Raw genomic sequence first — 13158 nt, forward strand, 5'->3', positions numbered from 1 at the left:
GGATGACCTTAAACTTCTGATCTTCCTGCCTCTACCTCCTGAGTGGCAGGATTACGACATGTAGTTTCTATGGTGCTGGGAGTGAAATCAAGGCTTTGAGCGTGCTTGGCAATTATCCCATCAACGGAGCTACATCCCTAGCTTCTCAGGAGGATTGCAAGTTCAAGGCCCATCTGGTCAACTTAATGGAATTTTATTTGAAAATGAAAAGTAAAAGCAGAGCAAGGATGTGGCTCAGTGGTAGTCATGCCTAGGGGTGAGCAAGGCTGAGCTCACATAAGCCCAGAACTGAAGGCTCTGTCTACAAGGGCTTGTTTTCTTGGAGGATAGGAAGCTGGGTCTCCGGTGTGATCTCACAGGCATCTGTACGTAGACTTTTGTATCTGTGATCACATGGCATACACTGTGAGTGCCCCCCTCCACACACACACCGCAGCAGCCCCTCCCTCAACCCACGCCAGCCCAAACCATCCCTGGCTAACTGGGTCCTCATCAAACACCAGAGACCTGGCTTTCCTAGCTGGACAAAGAACACAAGAAAGTGCAGAGAGGAAAGGAAGAGGAGCCCCAGGGAACAAGCTGGCAGGGAGACCCAAATTACACTAAGAGACCCAGGCTTCCCCAGAACAAAGCACAGGTGTTTGTTTAATCAGTTATCTCCCTCAGCCTTAAATGGAAGATAAAGTGCTGTAGAGCATCTCAGCAAGACACCCTAGGGCCAGTATGGTGTGTGGGGTGTGACTGCTAGAACACTGGCAGCCAGGGCAAGTACCGATCTGTAGTCTTGGATTTGCTCTTTGTAGTTTGCTAAGTCAGTCACTGGACAAGCACACAGCCAACCTGTGATTTGGAGACTACTGAAGAAAACACAATCCCTACCCTCAAAAACCAGTCCAGCAAACTATGAGTCCCACGACACTAAGACCCGAACAGATGCTTGAGTGTTATTGGAACATCGAAGAAAAAAGAAATTAGCTCTTCCTGGGGACTGTGATCAAGGAAGGCCTCATGGATCGGATCGGATTTGATCCAAATCTTAAAAGCTAAGTTGGCCTGGAGAAGGTCTCATGTAGCCTAGGCTAGCCTTGAACTGCACAGTCAAAGGATGACCTTGAACTCGTGACTGCCCTGCTGCTACCTCCAAGGGACTGAATGACTTGGATTACACCATGTGCCACCATGTCTGGCTGGTGCAGCCATGAGACCTGAACCCAGGGTCTCTTGCACCCCAGGCAAGCCCTCTATCAACAGTGCCACAGCCTGGAAGGCTACATCATGTTCTTATTAATCCTAGCGCCCAGCTGGTGTCTGGCACACGGCACACTCTCAGTAAGAGCCTTAAACAGTCACTTCTGTGGTCTCGAGAGCTTTCAGTCCTGAGTGTCAACTGTTCAGTGCAGTGGGAGGTGCCATTCCCCTGGGCACTGTCAATGTGACTTCATCCCCAGAGAACAAGCAGGAGGTACAGAGAGAGCTCAGGGCCACCTAGCAGCTGACAACATCTGTACCCTGACTTCAAACCAAGGGGCACGGAGAGACGGAAGCATCCACACACACAGGGCTGCGGGCCTGGGGGAGGCTGTAAGGTGGGGGGCATGCCTCCTTCATGTATCACCAAGCAAGAGCACACAGGAGGGCTTGGCTGCTCTCATCAAGGGAATGTGGAGAAGTCCCCTCTCGGTCTCCAGACAGTCACACAGTCTGCTGTCCCTCAGTGGACTCAGGTGACAGGAACAAGCCTGACACATAGCAAAGTTTTGCAAGTGGCTGGACAAGCTCAGCACAAAGGCTCATACCTGTCATTATAATACTCCAGTGCCTGAGGCAGGAGGATTATGGTCTTAAGGCCTGCCTGTGTGCCATGAAGAAACTATGCTTAAAAAAAAAAAAAAAAAAGGGAGGGAAGGAAGGAGTTAGTAAGATGGTAACGAAGACAAGAACACCACTGGTAACCATGGCAACCACAGGGCACCAGCAGAGACTGCAGAAGACAGGCAGGGAAGGTGAGATAGGCTAGGTACTGGAGGATGCACCTGAAGCCACAGAGCAGCGGGTCCTGGGGAATACAGGTCTCTGGACAGGCAGAACCCACCCTGGGGACCAGCAGTCCACAGGGACATCTTAAGGGTGTCCAGCCAGAGGACCCCAGTACCCCATTATGGCCTGGGCTGCTTGGGCTGGGTCCTGCCACTTCCCAACATGACCTCACTTTATCACTATCCTTTGCCATCTGGGGGAGGGGCTCCCCCCTTTCTTTACAATTTAAACTTTATTTTGTTTACTTTCTCGTCCGCCTGACATCAGTGTTCCGACCCCCAGAACCTGTGTCGGTGACCTCACATGGCCCGGGGACTCTCCCACTGTAACTTGGTGGAGGATGAGGGATGCCCCTGGGGTACTGGCTTGGCAAAATGCTCCCACTAGGTTCTAAATGGAGAGAAGGGAGGGAGGAGAGTCAGGACCAGGAGCTAGCATGAGAAAGAACTAGACAGACACTGCTGGCTTTGAAGGGGAAGGTCGAGGACCCAGCCAAGGGCGCAGGAAGGTCCCCATTAGCCACTCTTCTTATTAATGATATCGACTTGCTCACTACAGGCAGGGACGAGCAGAAACAGCAAAAGACAAAAACCAGTCAACCTAAGTACAGGAGGACCAGTGGGAGCCCAGCAAAGCTGGAAACACTCTCGGGGCCTACAAGTGGCGCAGGACCATGGGTCTCAGGCCAGCCAGGGCTGCCCAGACCCTGCCTCCATAAAACTTAATAATAAACAAGCCAGAACCCCTAGGACAGGCCTGTCAACCCTGTTCCTAGGAAGGCTGAGGCAGGACTCTAACTTCAAAAGCATCCTGGGCAACTTGGCAAGACTCTATTTCAAAACGAAACGAGGAAGAGAGGAGGGCTGGGGCTGCAGCCCCATGCTTGTACTTCCCTACACGCACAAGTTCATCCTCAGGACTGCCCCCACGCCAGACCTATTGCAAGTTAATTCCAGAGTGCAGCGATGACATAAATATTAAAAGGCAATATAAAATCCCACTCTCGGAAACAGGCCTCTGGGGACTGATGCTCTGAGGCCGCCAGCCAACTCTGAAAATCAGTGGGAGAGGCACTCTGGGACACAGAGTTGCAGGAAGATGCCTGGCACAGGGCCAAAGCAGTCATATGGTCAGGGACATCGACAGGGGCCATTTGCTCTGCACTGGTTACTAGGCTATCACTTCAGGAAGGGACAGTGGGACTTCCTGTGCAGGCTCAGCCCTCAGATGTGGCTGGGGACCACCTACGCAATAGTGGGGTGGGGTGCTGTCCATGCACTCTTGTATGGTCCCAATACAGCAGTGTGAAACAGACCAGGTTCCTGTCCTAGGCTCAGATCCTAGCAGGGATAGGAGGGTACATGTGGGCATAGCCTTGGGTATTGATTGCCTCATGCTCCAAGGAGCATTGGCCTCCAGAACACTGGGCTGCTCTACTTATGGCCTGTCTATGAAACCTCTGGCTGCTTGACTACACAAAGATGCAGCCTAGTCCCACGCAGCCCTCAGGTCTGAAGACACCCCTCAACCAATGAAGGGGGGACATAAACCGGTAGTAGTGTGCCCCAGCTTCCTAGCAGATCCTCAAGGGTCCCAGAAGAATGCCATTTTGGGTACCTGTACCCTCACCAGCCGGCTCAAGTTCCCTTTCCTGCTTCTCCTCCCTTCTGCCCCACCCAACCCACACCCTTGTTCCCCACTTCCTGAGTCTACCCCACCCCCCAACCCCCTGGCCTGCACCCACCTAATTTAAAACAGTGAGAAAACTGAGCAGGCTGGGTGGACAGAAGGTGGCTGAGGCTACAGGGTTAGACTGGGCACAGAGAAGCTAGGGGCCTTGCCAAGGTCACACAGCTCACGTGGAATAGAGACTGGAGGCCAGGAAGCATGGGTTTCCGTCTTGAAGTGGACACAGAAGACTGGAGAGTCAGCACTGAAAGAAGCCATGACTCAGGCCAGTCAGGGGAATAGCACACTCCCAGGGAAGAGCTCAGGCCCTGGCTACCACGAACATCACCGAGATGGACATCACCAGTCCCAAGATGTGAAGTCTCTTCAGGACCTTGCAAGGCGAATCTCAATCTCTCTCTCCCTCTCCCTCTCCCTCTCCCTCTCCCTCCCCCCCCCCCCTCTCTCTCTCTCTCTCTCTCTCTCTCTCTCTCTCTCTCTCGCACGCACGCACGCACGCACAAGCACACCCATGAGTGAATGCTATCTACATATGTGGGCAGCACCATTAGGCCAAGGATGACATTTATCTCGGGCCTTAACAAGTGTACAGAAGCCCTCCTGGAAAGCAAAAAGGAGGAAGACAGCAGGCAGGAAGACCACCCACAGGAAGAGAGGGGTGGGCTGCAGGGGGCAATGCTTCAGCATGCAGACCTTCCACTGTCCACCTCGACATGGTAAAGGAAATGGACGGGCTCTTCCGTGGCAAGATGGAGGTAACACTGCCTACAGGTGTTGCTGTTTTGAGTCCCATTTATTTATTTTTTACTTCTGGAGCTGAGGACTGAACCCACAGCCTTGCTCTATCACTGAGCTAAATCCCCAATCCCGAGTCCCTGTTAACTGGGAGACATTTAGGAAAGGACCCCCATGTGTGCCAGGATCTAGGCACCAGTGAGGCCAGAGGTGTGTGTGCTAGCTAGCTTCCTAACCTGTCTTGAAGGGCATTCTAGGTCATTCCCAGCCCAGGGGTCTTGTGGACAAAAGCCATAAAAATGCTATGGTGGAGTGAACTGTGGAGTGAACTCATCCATGGCTGGAGGACCAGGTCATGGGGTCAAGAACAGGACCCAAGTCAGCCCAAAGGCCTTATTCAGTAAATGTGAGACAAGGCCACCGTGAAGGGTGGAGCCCTAAGAGCTTTCAGACTGACAGGCAGGAAAGAGAAGAGGCAGGAGGAAGAAAGAGCAGTGAAGAAGCCCCAGCCAGCTGGGCAGAGGGAGGGGGCAGGGCGGAGGGAGGGGGCAGGGCTTTTCTCTGAAGACTGAGGTCTCTGGTGACACCAGAAGAGCTAAGTAAAGTGGAAAAAAAAAAAGACAAAGAGGTTGGCCTTGGTGGTAGCTTGTGCCTTTAATCCCAGCAGACAGAAGCAGGTGGATTGCTGCGCCTTTGGGACAGCCTGGTCTATACAGCAAGTTCCAAGCCATCCAGGGCTTCACAGTGAGAAAGTCTTAAAAAAAATAAAGGAAATAAAGCCGCAAAGGGGAGGCTGGGAGGTGTTTAGAACACCCAGGAAACTAGAGGGAAGGCTGCCAAAGCTGCATTGGCTCCTGAGGGCGAAGATTAGGGGTGTTCTAAAGAGAGGGGCACTCACTGACTACTCATGACCAAGACAGACAGCTACCAGCCTATACCTGCAAACATGGCCACAAACCAAAAGGCAAGAACAAACTTCAGCAAGTTATAAAGCCAAAAGGCTACCACAAAGCCCATGTACTCAGCAACAGAATGTGGGGGAAGCATCAGTGGAGACTAAACAGTATCCAAGCTACTCACCACCCTTGATGGCAAATAAAATAATAATCTACCAGGATTAATAATCATCATACCTTACTTAATCATGGCACTTGGGGATTATTTTAAGTCTACAAGGCCAGCCTGAGCTACACAGTGAATTTCAGACCAACCTTGACTACAGTTTTAAGACCCTATCTCAGAAGGAAAGAAAAAAGGAACCAAATGGCTCAGGGAAGTGAACAATCTATAGAAATAGCTTCAAGCATGGCTGGATCAAGGGTGTGTAAGCCTTGCCAACTGGTCTTCAACCCTGACCTTTGCCTGAGATGTCCACAGGTTCTCTGTCAGAGGCAAATGGGTCCTGTGAGCTCCAAGCCTTTGTTATTCTCTCCAGGTTTAATCCCAGAGAAAGATTAAGGGACTCTTTCCCAAGAGCCCTGTCCAAAGTCCAGTTCCAGGAGCAAGCCTGATCAGCTTGAGGAGTCATGTGAGCCCCCAACCCAGAGCTAATCAGTGTGGTGGGGATGGCTTTCTCTGATTGGCCAAGTCTGGATCACATGTCACCCGAGAGCCATTTTCCCTGCAACCCTCTCCCACAAAGGACAAGATGCAGGACAGTGTCCTCAGTCAAAGAGGCTTAGGCTAGTACGCTGTGGGCTGACCAGCGCCCCATGGGAGTCTCACCCGCCCTAGCGTTCACTCAGCACCTCTGCCAACCAAGCCTCATCGCTGACACTCCTTTTCCAGGGACCACCCTACACATCCAGTTTCCTTCAACCTGCCCGGCCGGGCCAGGCACCTCCTAAGACTGCCATGTAGCTTTAAACACATTGAGCATCTACCTTCTGTGGGCAGTGCTTCTGAATCCCATCCCTTCACCATCCACAGTCACCCTCATCTCATAGATGCAGAAACAGAGAATCTGGGAGACATGCCCAAGGTCACACAGCACTGCCAGTCTTCAGTTAGCAGATTGGACCTTTAGCTGTGCTGTTCCCCACAGGCTCTAAAATCTACACCTGGATGCATTCCCAGAAGCCTGGGTGCTTTCCAAAAGAAAACAGGCTTGTCGGGAAGACTTTGGGTCTACACAGGAGGACTGGTTAGACAATGTTGCAATTGACAGAAAGAATATTATGTAGCCGTTTTAAAGGGACCCTAGGAAAAAGAGAAAAAACCAAAAACAAAACACAGAAAGTAGTAAAGACAGGCGGTAGGTCAGCCCCGTCAGGGAAGGTGGATGGTCCTACAGCCACAGGTTGGTCCCACTTGGGATCAGAAAATACATACAGAGAAATATTTCAAGAGTATAGACAAAAAAAAAAAAAAAATGAGGTCCATGGTCACGTGGTCGTCCTCTTGGGAAACCATGAAACATTTGTGGGTTTAGGGATTTCTATGCTGTGACATGTCCCCTGGATTCCCAGAACAAGACTACTGAGTAGCCACTGGAGCATAGAATGAATGAGTACAAAGGCTAACAGACCACAAATGAAAGAGGGAAGGCATTTCTGAATGGTCTTCACCTCTTCTTTGCACTGAGTTTCTGAATATTCTAAAAGAATCTTGGGCAGCTGTGTGCGCATGCGTGCTGGGGGGTGGGGGGGGGGGGGGGCCTTGGTTGATAATGGGTTTGCCGAACAAGCACGAGGACCTGAGTCTGGATTCCCAGACTCATACCATTCCCAGCTGGGTATGGCAGCATGCTAGTAAGCCCCCACTGGGGTGCACTGGTCATCTAGGGGTGAGCTCCAGTTTCAGTATAAGACCCTATCTCAAAAAAACAAGGTGGTAAACTAGCAAAATGGCCTCAGCAGACGGCAGTGCCTGTTCTCCAGCCTGGCAGCCTGAGTTTGATCCCCGGAACCCAGGTGACAGAAGGAGACTCCCACAAACTGTCCACTGACACCCCCCCACATGTGCACCATGGCACGTGCATGCATGGAAGTGATCAAGAGAACATTGACACTGACTTCACACACATGGGCACACATACGCATGCACCCACACATACATGTGCACACACACACAAAGACTCTTGGGCTGTCTGTACAGAACAAAAACAAAACGTGACTCCAGACAGCTGGAGCCTCTGCCTTGTCACCCATACCAGACCTATGAGGCCCCTCTACAGATGACACATGGATGGCGCACCCTCTCTGGCAAATGGTCCCCCCACCTCTGTGAACTGAGCCGTGATGCTGCCTGGTTCCACGTGGCTCTTGGGGATCCCCAAAGTCCCTATCCCAGCTCAGCTGCTTCCCCTATCTGTTAGTCCTCACCTTTCTGCTGCTCTCAAGCATATACCCCACTTCTGCATGACCTCCATGCCCAAACAAAATGCCAGTCCTACTCACTGGCATCTGAAGAACTTACTACACCCTAAGCATACACTCTGACTGACTCCACTGTGGCAGAAGGGTCACCAGATGGGCAGCTTGCCTGCTTCAGGAACATGAATCTGAACCCAGAACACTGGCACAGCTTGAACCCCTCAACACCATGGCAACCACTTCTCCCCACGGATTGAGCAGCTACTGCAAACAGACCCAGGCTAAGGTTAGTGCCACAGGAGGCCATCACAGGCAGGATGTGGGTGGACTCACTGTGTGCTAGGCTAGGCACCCACTGGGAGTCTCAGGATGGAAGTTAAAGGAGTGAAAGTAACTTCGTTAACTAATACTTACAGTCATTCTGTTATTCATTTTTATGTAGTTATTAAGAAGAATAATTCCATAAGAAAGGCAGGGTTGTACTCCGCACACCTCTGAGGTGCTTGGAAACAAGACAAAGGCCTTTCTTCTGGGGACTGCCAGGGCAGCTGACGGGGACTTAGGGCTCTCCCTACATCACAGTAAGTAAACATGACCTTCTAATCTGCAAACCATCCCACAAGGAACAAGACTCGAAACCACTTCCTCAGGGCCAAGAGCAATGGGATCCAGAATCCAGTCCCAGCTCTGTTCTTCCTAGCTGTGTGGTGGCAGGTAAGTCACTTAAACTCTCTGGGTCTTGATTTGCAATCCTCAGAAGGAGTCAGCCCACAGGAAGCATGGCTGACACACAGGTCAGGTAAGGTGGTAGGTAAGATTACAAGTAGGAATGTTGAGGGTCGGGTCCCTGGCTCAGGAGAGCTCAGCAGGGGAGGGGCAGAGAGCAGACGTGGCAAGCAGAACCATCTGTACACTGTCCACCAGATGGCTGGGGAAAAAAAACAGGCTGCAGCTGCAGCAGACGAGCCTGGGATCCCACAGCCCATTCACAAGGACCAACAAGCAGCCTGCAGAGCATTTTTAGCTCATCCGCCAGACGTTTGCCATCCCATCCCTGTAGAGGGTGAGCGAAGGGAGACCTAAGCAGAAAGCCACAGCCCGCCAGAGGAAGGAAGTGTCCCCCAAGCAGCATCCAGGCCGGATGTCCCAACAGCCATGAGCATCAGTCAGGAATCTACCACCAGGATGCTTGGCCTTCCTCTGGCACCTTCTCCAGCTTGGTGGAGAAAACAGTCAGAGAGGCAAGAGGGCTGAGGATGGGCTCTGGGTGAGGAGGGAAAAGCTGGATTTTGTGAGGAGGTAAGTGGCCAGCACCCAGCCCCAGAGACTATGAGACCAATCCTGCTGACGGTGCACCAACTCTGGGGAAAGTTGAGCCTGCACTTGCCTCGCTGTGGAAGCATTCACTGCAGTCAGAACAGCCCTACTCTGGAGCCAGAAGCCTGCACACTGACTCCACAGCAGTGCTGAGTTGCACTTTACACCAGTGATGTTTTAAGTGAATTATTTACAAAAGCGATGAACACAGGGTCTAGCAGCAACTCCCAGGAGACATTTTAGCCAGGAGAACACTTACACATGAACACATGATCGCACACAGATCTTAGTACCACCTGGCACAAAGTAAATGCCCTTTGAGATGAACCAAACACAAAAGATGATTCAATTAAGAAAGTTATGCAGTCAGGCATGGTGATGCACACCTACAATCCCAGCACTTAGGAGCCAGAGGCAGGAGGATCAGGAGTTCCAGGCCAGGTTCAGCTACATAGCAAGTTGGAGGCCAGAAAGCAATTAAGGAGCCAGGTGGCACAAACCAGGAAGCAGATGTAGGAAGATAGCAAGTTCAAGGCCTGCCTGGACTACTGAGTGGAAACTTGTCTCAAAATAAAATGCTTTAATCTTTAAAAGGCTGAGATGTGCCTCAATGGCAGGGTATGTTCCATACACTATGTTCCATACTCAGTACTAAAAAAGAAGAGGAATAAAGGGAAAAGAAAACTGTTAAAGAAAGAAGTCACATGACCTTGACTTGGTTTTTTTGTTTGTTTGTTTGTTTGTATGTCACCAGTGACTCTGACAAGCACCGTACTGAACACTTGCACACTTGAGATCATTCAACCTCACAACAGCGCTAAGAGAGGACAGGTGAGGAACTGTGGCCCCCACAGGGACCTGTCCCCAACCCACCCAGCTGGGAAGCAGCCCCAGTGGGATTCAAACCCAGAGCCATCTGCTGGGAGTCCACACCCTAGCTTCCAAGTGGCCTGCCTTTGTCTGAAGTTAGTTCCAAAGCCAAAGACAATAGGGGACACTAGGACCCAGGATCTCCAATCTCATTAAAGGCTCTTCCCCCCCTTGGGGGTGGGTGGGTGGCAGGGGGGAGGGGTGCACAGCCCAGGCTAGCCTCCAACTCTCCATCTTCCTGCCTCTGTTTGCAGAATATTGAGCTGTACTGCCCACCAGCTCCTTAAAAGATCTGTGTATTCAGTGTTCTGCTTCTCCAAGGGGCCGTGGCCACTCAGACCATGTGTTCCTTCATGGGCCACACACCCCAGGGAAGCTTAGAACACATACAAACCTTAGGTTTCCCATTTGGTGTTTTTAGTAAGCCACACATCTGCATGATTCCTTCACACCACACCATGGGGCACTTCAGCTCCCAGCGCTTCCCCCATGCCCCACCCCAGTCAATGGCCATTCACTCCAAAAGAAACTGTCCACTCCGATCTCCCAAGTAAGCCTCACTTTCTCCAGACCTCCTATAGCAACATCAGGCATCGGCTCTTAGTACGTGGCTCTGCACTCTTCAAATTAAAGGCTTGTAAAGAAGCAGATACGGACAAAGATGGAAGGAGAAAGGAGGGTGGGGCCCTGGGTTCTGCCTTTAGCTTGCAGCCCCCAAGGGGCTTCCTTGTTATTGTTCACTGACCAATCAGAGAGGGTGGTGGATAGGGTTGGACACTGGAGTTGGAACTGCCGGATCTGACCTGGAAACCCAGTGAACCACAGGGAGCGGAAGAAGGGGTCTGACACGGCCCAGGGAAGAATTGCACCGGTCGCTTCTGCCTCTGGGGATGTCCAAAGAGGGTGAGAGGTGAGGGACACACACGGGACTTTAGGAAGCTCAGATCAGAGCCTGGCATGGCTGTGCACGCCACAACCCCAGTACTAGACGCTTGCGGCAGGAGGATAGCCAGTTGGAGGTCACCCTGGATACATAGTGAGACCCTGCCTCAAATTAAAAAAAAAAAAAAAAGACACACACACACACACACACACACACACACACACACACACACACACACACACACACACACACAATAACTTGGATCTGCTGCTCCTTGGATGCCCAACACCTCGGTGCCCAGGGTGCCCACCTTCTCCCAAAGGGTCTCTGGTCACCCTACCTGTGCACTGCTGGATGAAGTGCTGGTAATCCGCTCCCTGATCGCCTGGGACAATGGTGGCGCCATCGTATCTGAAAGTCACCCTTTGGGTTGGAGGAAGAAAAGAAACAGAGGTGAGCGGCAGCGGCGGCGGCGCGAAGCAAGTCACTACGGGCACCGGGGGCCCCGCGGCTTTGCTCACCAGATGACTGCCGAGCCGTCGTCCCGCACTAGGTTGTACGCCGCGCGACACGCCTCCTTGTCGATCTTCGTGGCCATGGCCGCCGCGAGGACACTGCCGGAGCCAGTGAGCGCGCCCCTGACAGGCAGCGAGGGTCGAGCGGGAGCTGAGAGCGAGCTGGGGGGTGGACGACGGCTACTCAGACCAACCAGCTCGGTTTCTCAGAGAGGCGCCTGCGGCTAAGACGGAGCCTGATCGCGCGCCGGGACTCTAGTCCCAGGAAGGCCACGCCCCTCCGTCGCCATTGGTCACGAGGGCCGGGGGCGGAGTGTCTCGCACATCCAGAGGCCAATCCTAGCTTGGGTGAATTGCGCAACTCCGCGGAAGACTGGAGGAGGGGCTCTTCGTCGTTCGTCCTCGTCCTCCTCCTCCTCCTCCTCCTCCTCCTCCTCCTCCTCCTCCTCCTCCTCCTCCTCCTCCTCCTCCTCCTCCTCCTCCTCCTCCTCCTCCTCCTCCTCCTCCTCCTCCTCCTCCTCCTCCTCCTCCTCCTCCTCCTCCTCCTCTTCCTCTCCCCACTCTGTGGGCCCCAGTCCCTCTCTTCTTCCACCACTTTCTGTGTTCTCCAATCTCTCTCTCCCTCCTCCTTCCCTCTCTTATCCTCCCATCCTCTCCTTCCCTCACCCGGTTGTCCTCCCTCTCCTCTCTACCTCTTCCTTGTTCTCCCCTCTTCTCATCTATCCTGTTTATCCCACCCCCAAGTCCCTTCTCCCTCCTCCCCAAGGTCTCCTTCCTCCTCCTCCACCCTTTCCACCCTTCTTCCTTTTCTCTCTTGAATCTTCTTTTTCTCTTCTCCTCCTTCGCCTTCACCAGGGAGCTGGACTGCAGAGCTCCTACAGAACTCCCTCACCCCCAGGAGGATAAGTTAACCCGGCAAGTCTGATAAGCTAGGCTAGCAAGGCAGGCCACTGCCCTGTGGATTTGGAATGGGAGGAACTGGAAAGAAGGAAGCATTTCATTTGGAAAGGGGCAGACTGGGGATCACTGTTGACCTTGTAGCCTGGCTACCTACAGTCTCATTGGGCTCTAGAGCAAGAGCTGACTGGTGGGGGGGAGCCTTAATTCCCTCACTGGGTAATTCATTCACTCCTGATCCACTGTCTGTCCTACAGGCAGGTGAAAGGTGGACCCTGGAGACCCAGCTCTGGAATTGTGCCCAATGTAATTCTCAACCCCAAGCCATGGAGCAAGGCCTGAAACTCTTCCAAGAGTATGCTCTCTTCCCATGGTAAGAATAACATGGCCAACCTCCCTGGACGCCTTCAGCTTTAACTGAAATGATGTGCATAAGCAAAGGCAGACATCAAAAGAGGTCATTGTTGGTTTGCAATTAACTCAAAAGAATCCTAGACAGAAACTGAAAAGATCAGGAACAATGTACAACAGATAGGAGAACCCTTGAGATTGAGGGTGTGGCCCAGTGGTCCAGCATCTGTGAGGTCCCAGGTTCTCTCCCCAGGACCTTAAATGAAAAAAGAAGGGGGGAAAAAAAAAGATGCCGGGCGGTGGTGGCGCAAGCCTGTAATCCCAGCACTCAGAAGGCAGAGGCAGGTGGATCTCTGTGAGTTCGAGGCCAGCCTGGTCTACAGAGATAGTCCAGGACAGGCTCCAAAGCTACACAGAAACCCTGTCTCGAAAAACCAAAAAAAAAAACAAAACCAAAAGATTAGTCTGGGCACAGCAGCTCACACCCTTCATCTCAGAACTCAGGAGGTTGAGAAAGGAGAATTGTACATTGACAACCAGCCTGGGCTAC

The 13158-nt window shown here is 52.3% G+C and overlaps 1 protein-coding gene across 1 annotated transcript in view; it reads right to left on the minus strand.

Annotated features, from left to right (window-relative positions):
• The window catches only part of Cotl1 (coactosin like F-actin binding protein 1), a 33435-nt gene extending 21800 nt beyond the window's left edge, over window positions 1-11635 (minus strand). The window contains exons 1-2 of the mRNA XM_036189144.1: window positions 11367-11635; window positions 11186-11268 (exon numbers count right to left, since the gene is read on the minus strand). Of these exons, the coding sequence (XP_036045037.1) occupies window positions 11186-11268; window positions 11367-11443 (160 nt within the window). The 5' untranslated portion in view covers window positions 11444-11635. The remainder of the gene's footprint in view (window positions 1-11185; window positions 11269-11366) is intronic.
• Window positions 11636-13158: the final 1523 nt, after the last annotated feature.

The sequence above is a fragment of the Onychomys torridus genome, chromosome 5, assembly GCF_903995425.1.
Source record: "Onychomys torridus chromosome 5, mOncTor1.1, whole genome shotgun sequence".
NCBI lineage: Eukaryota > Metazoa > Chordata > Mammalia > Rodentia > Cricetidae > Onychomys > Onychomys torridus.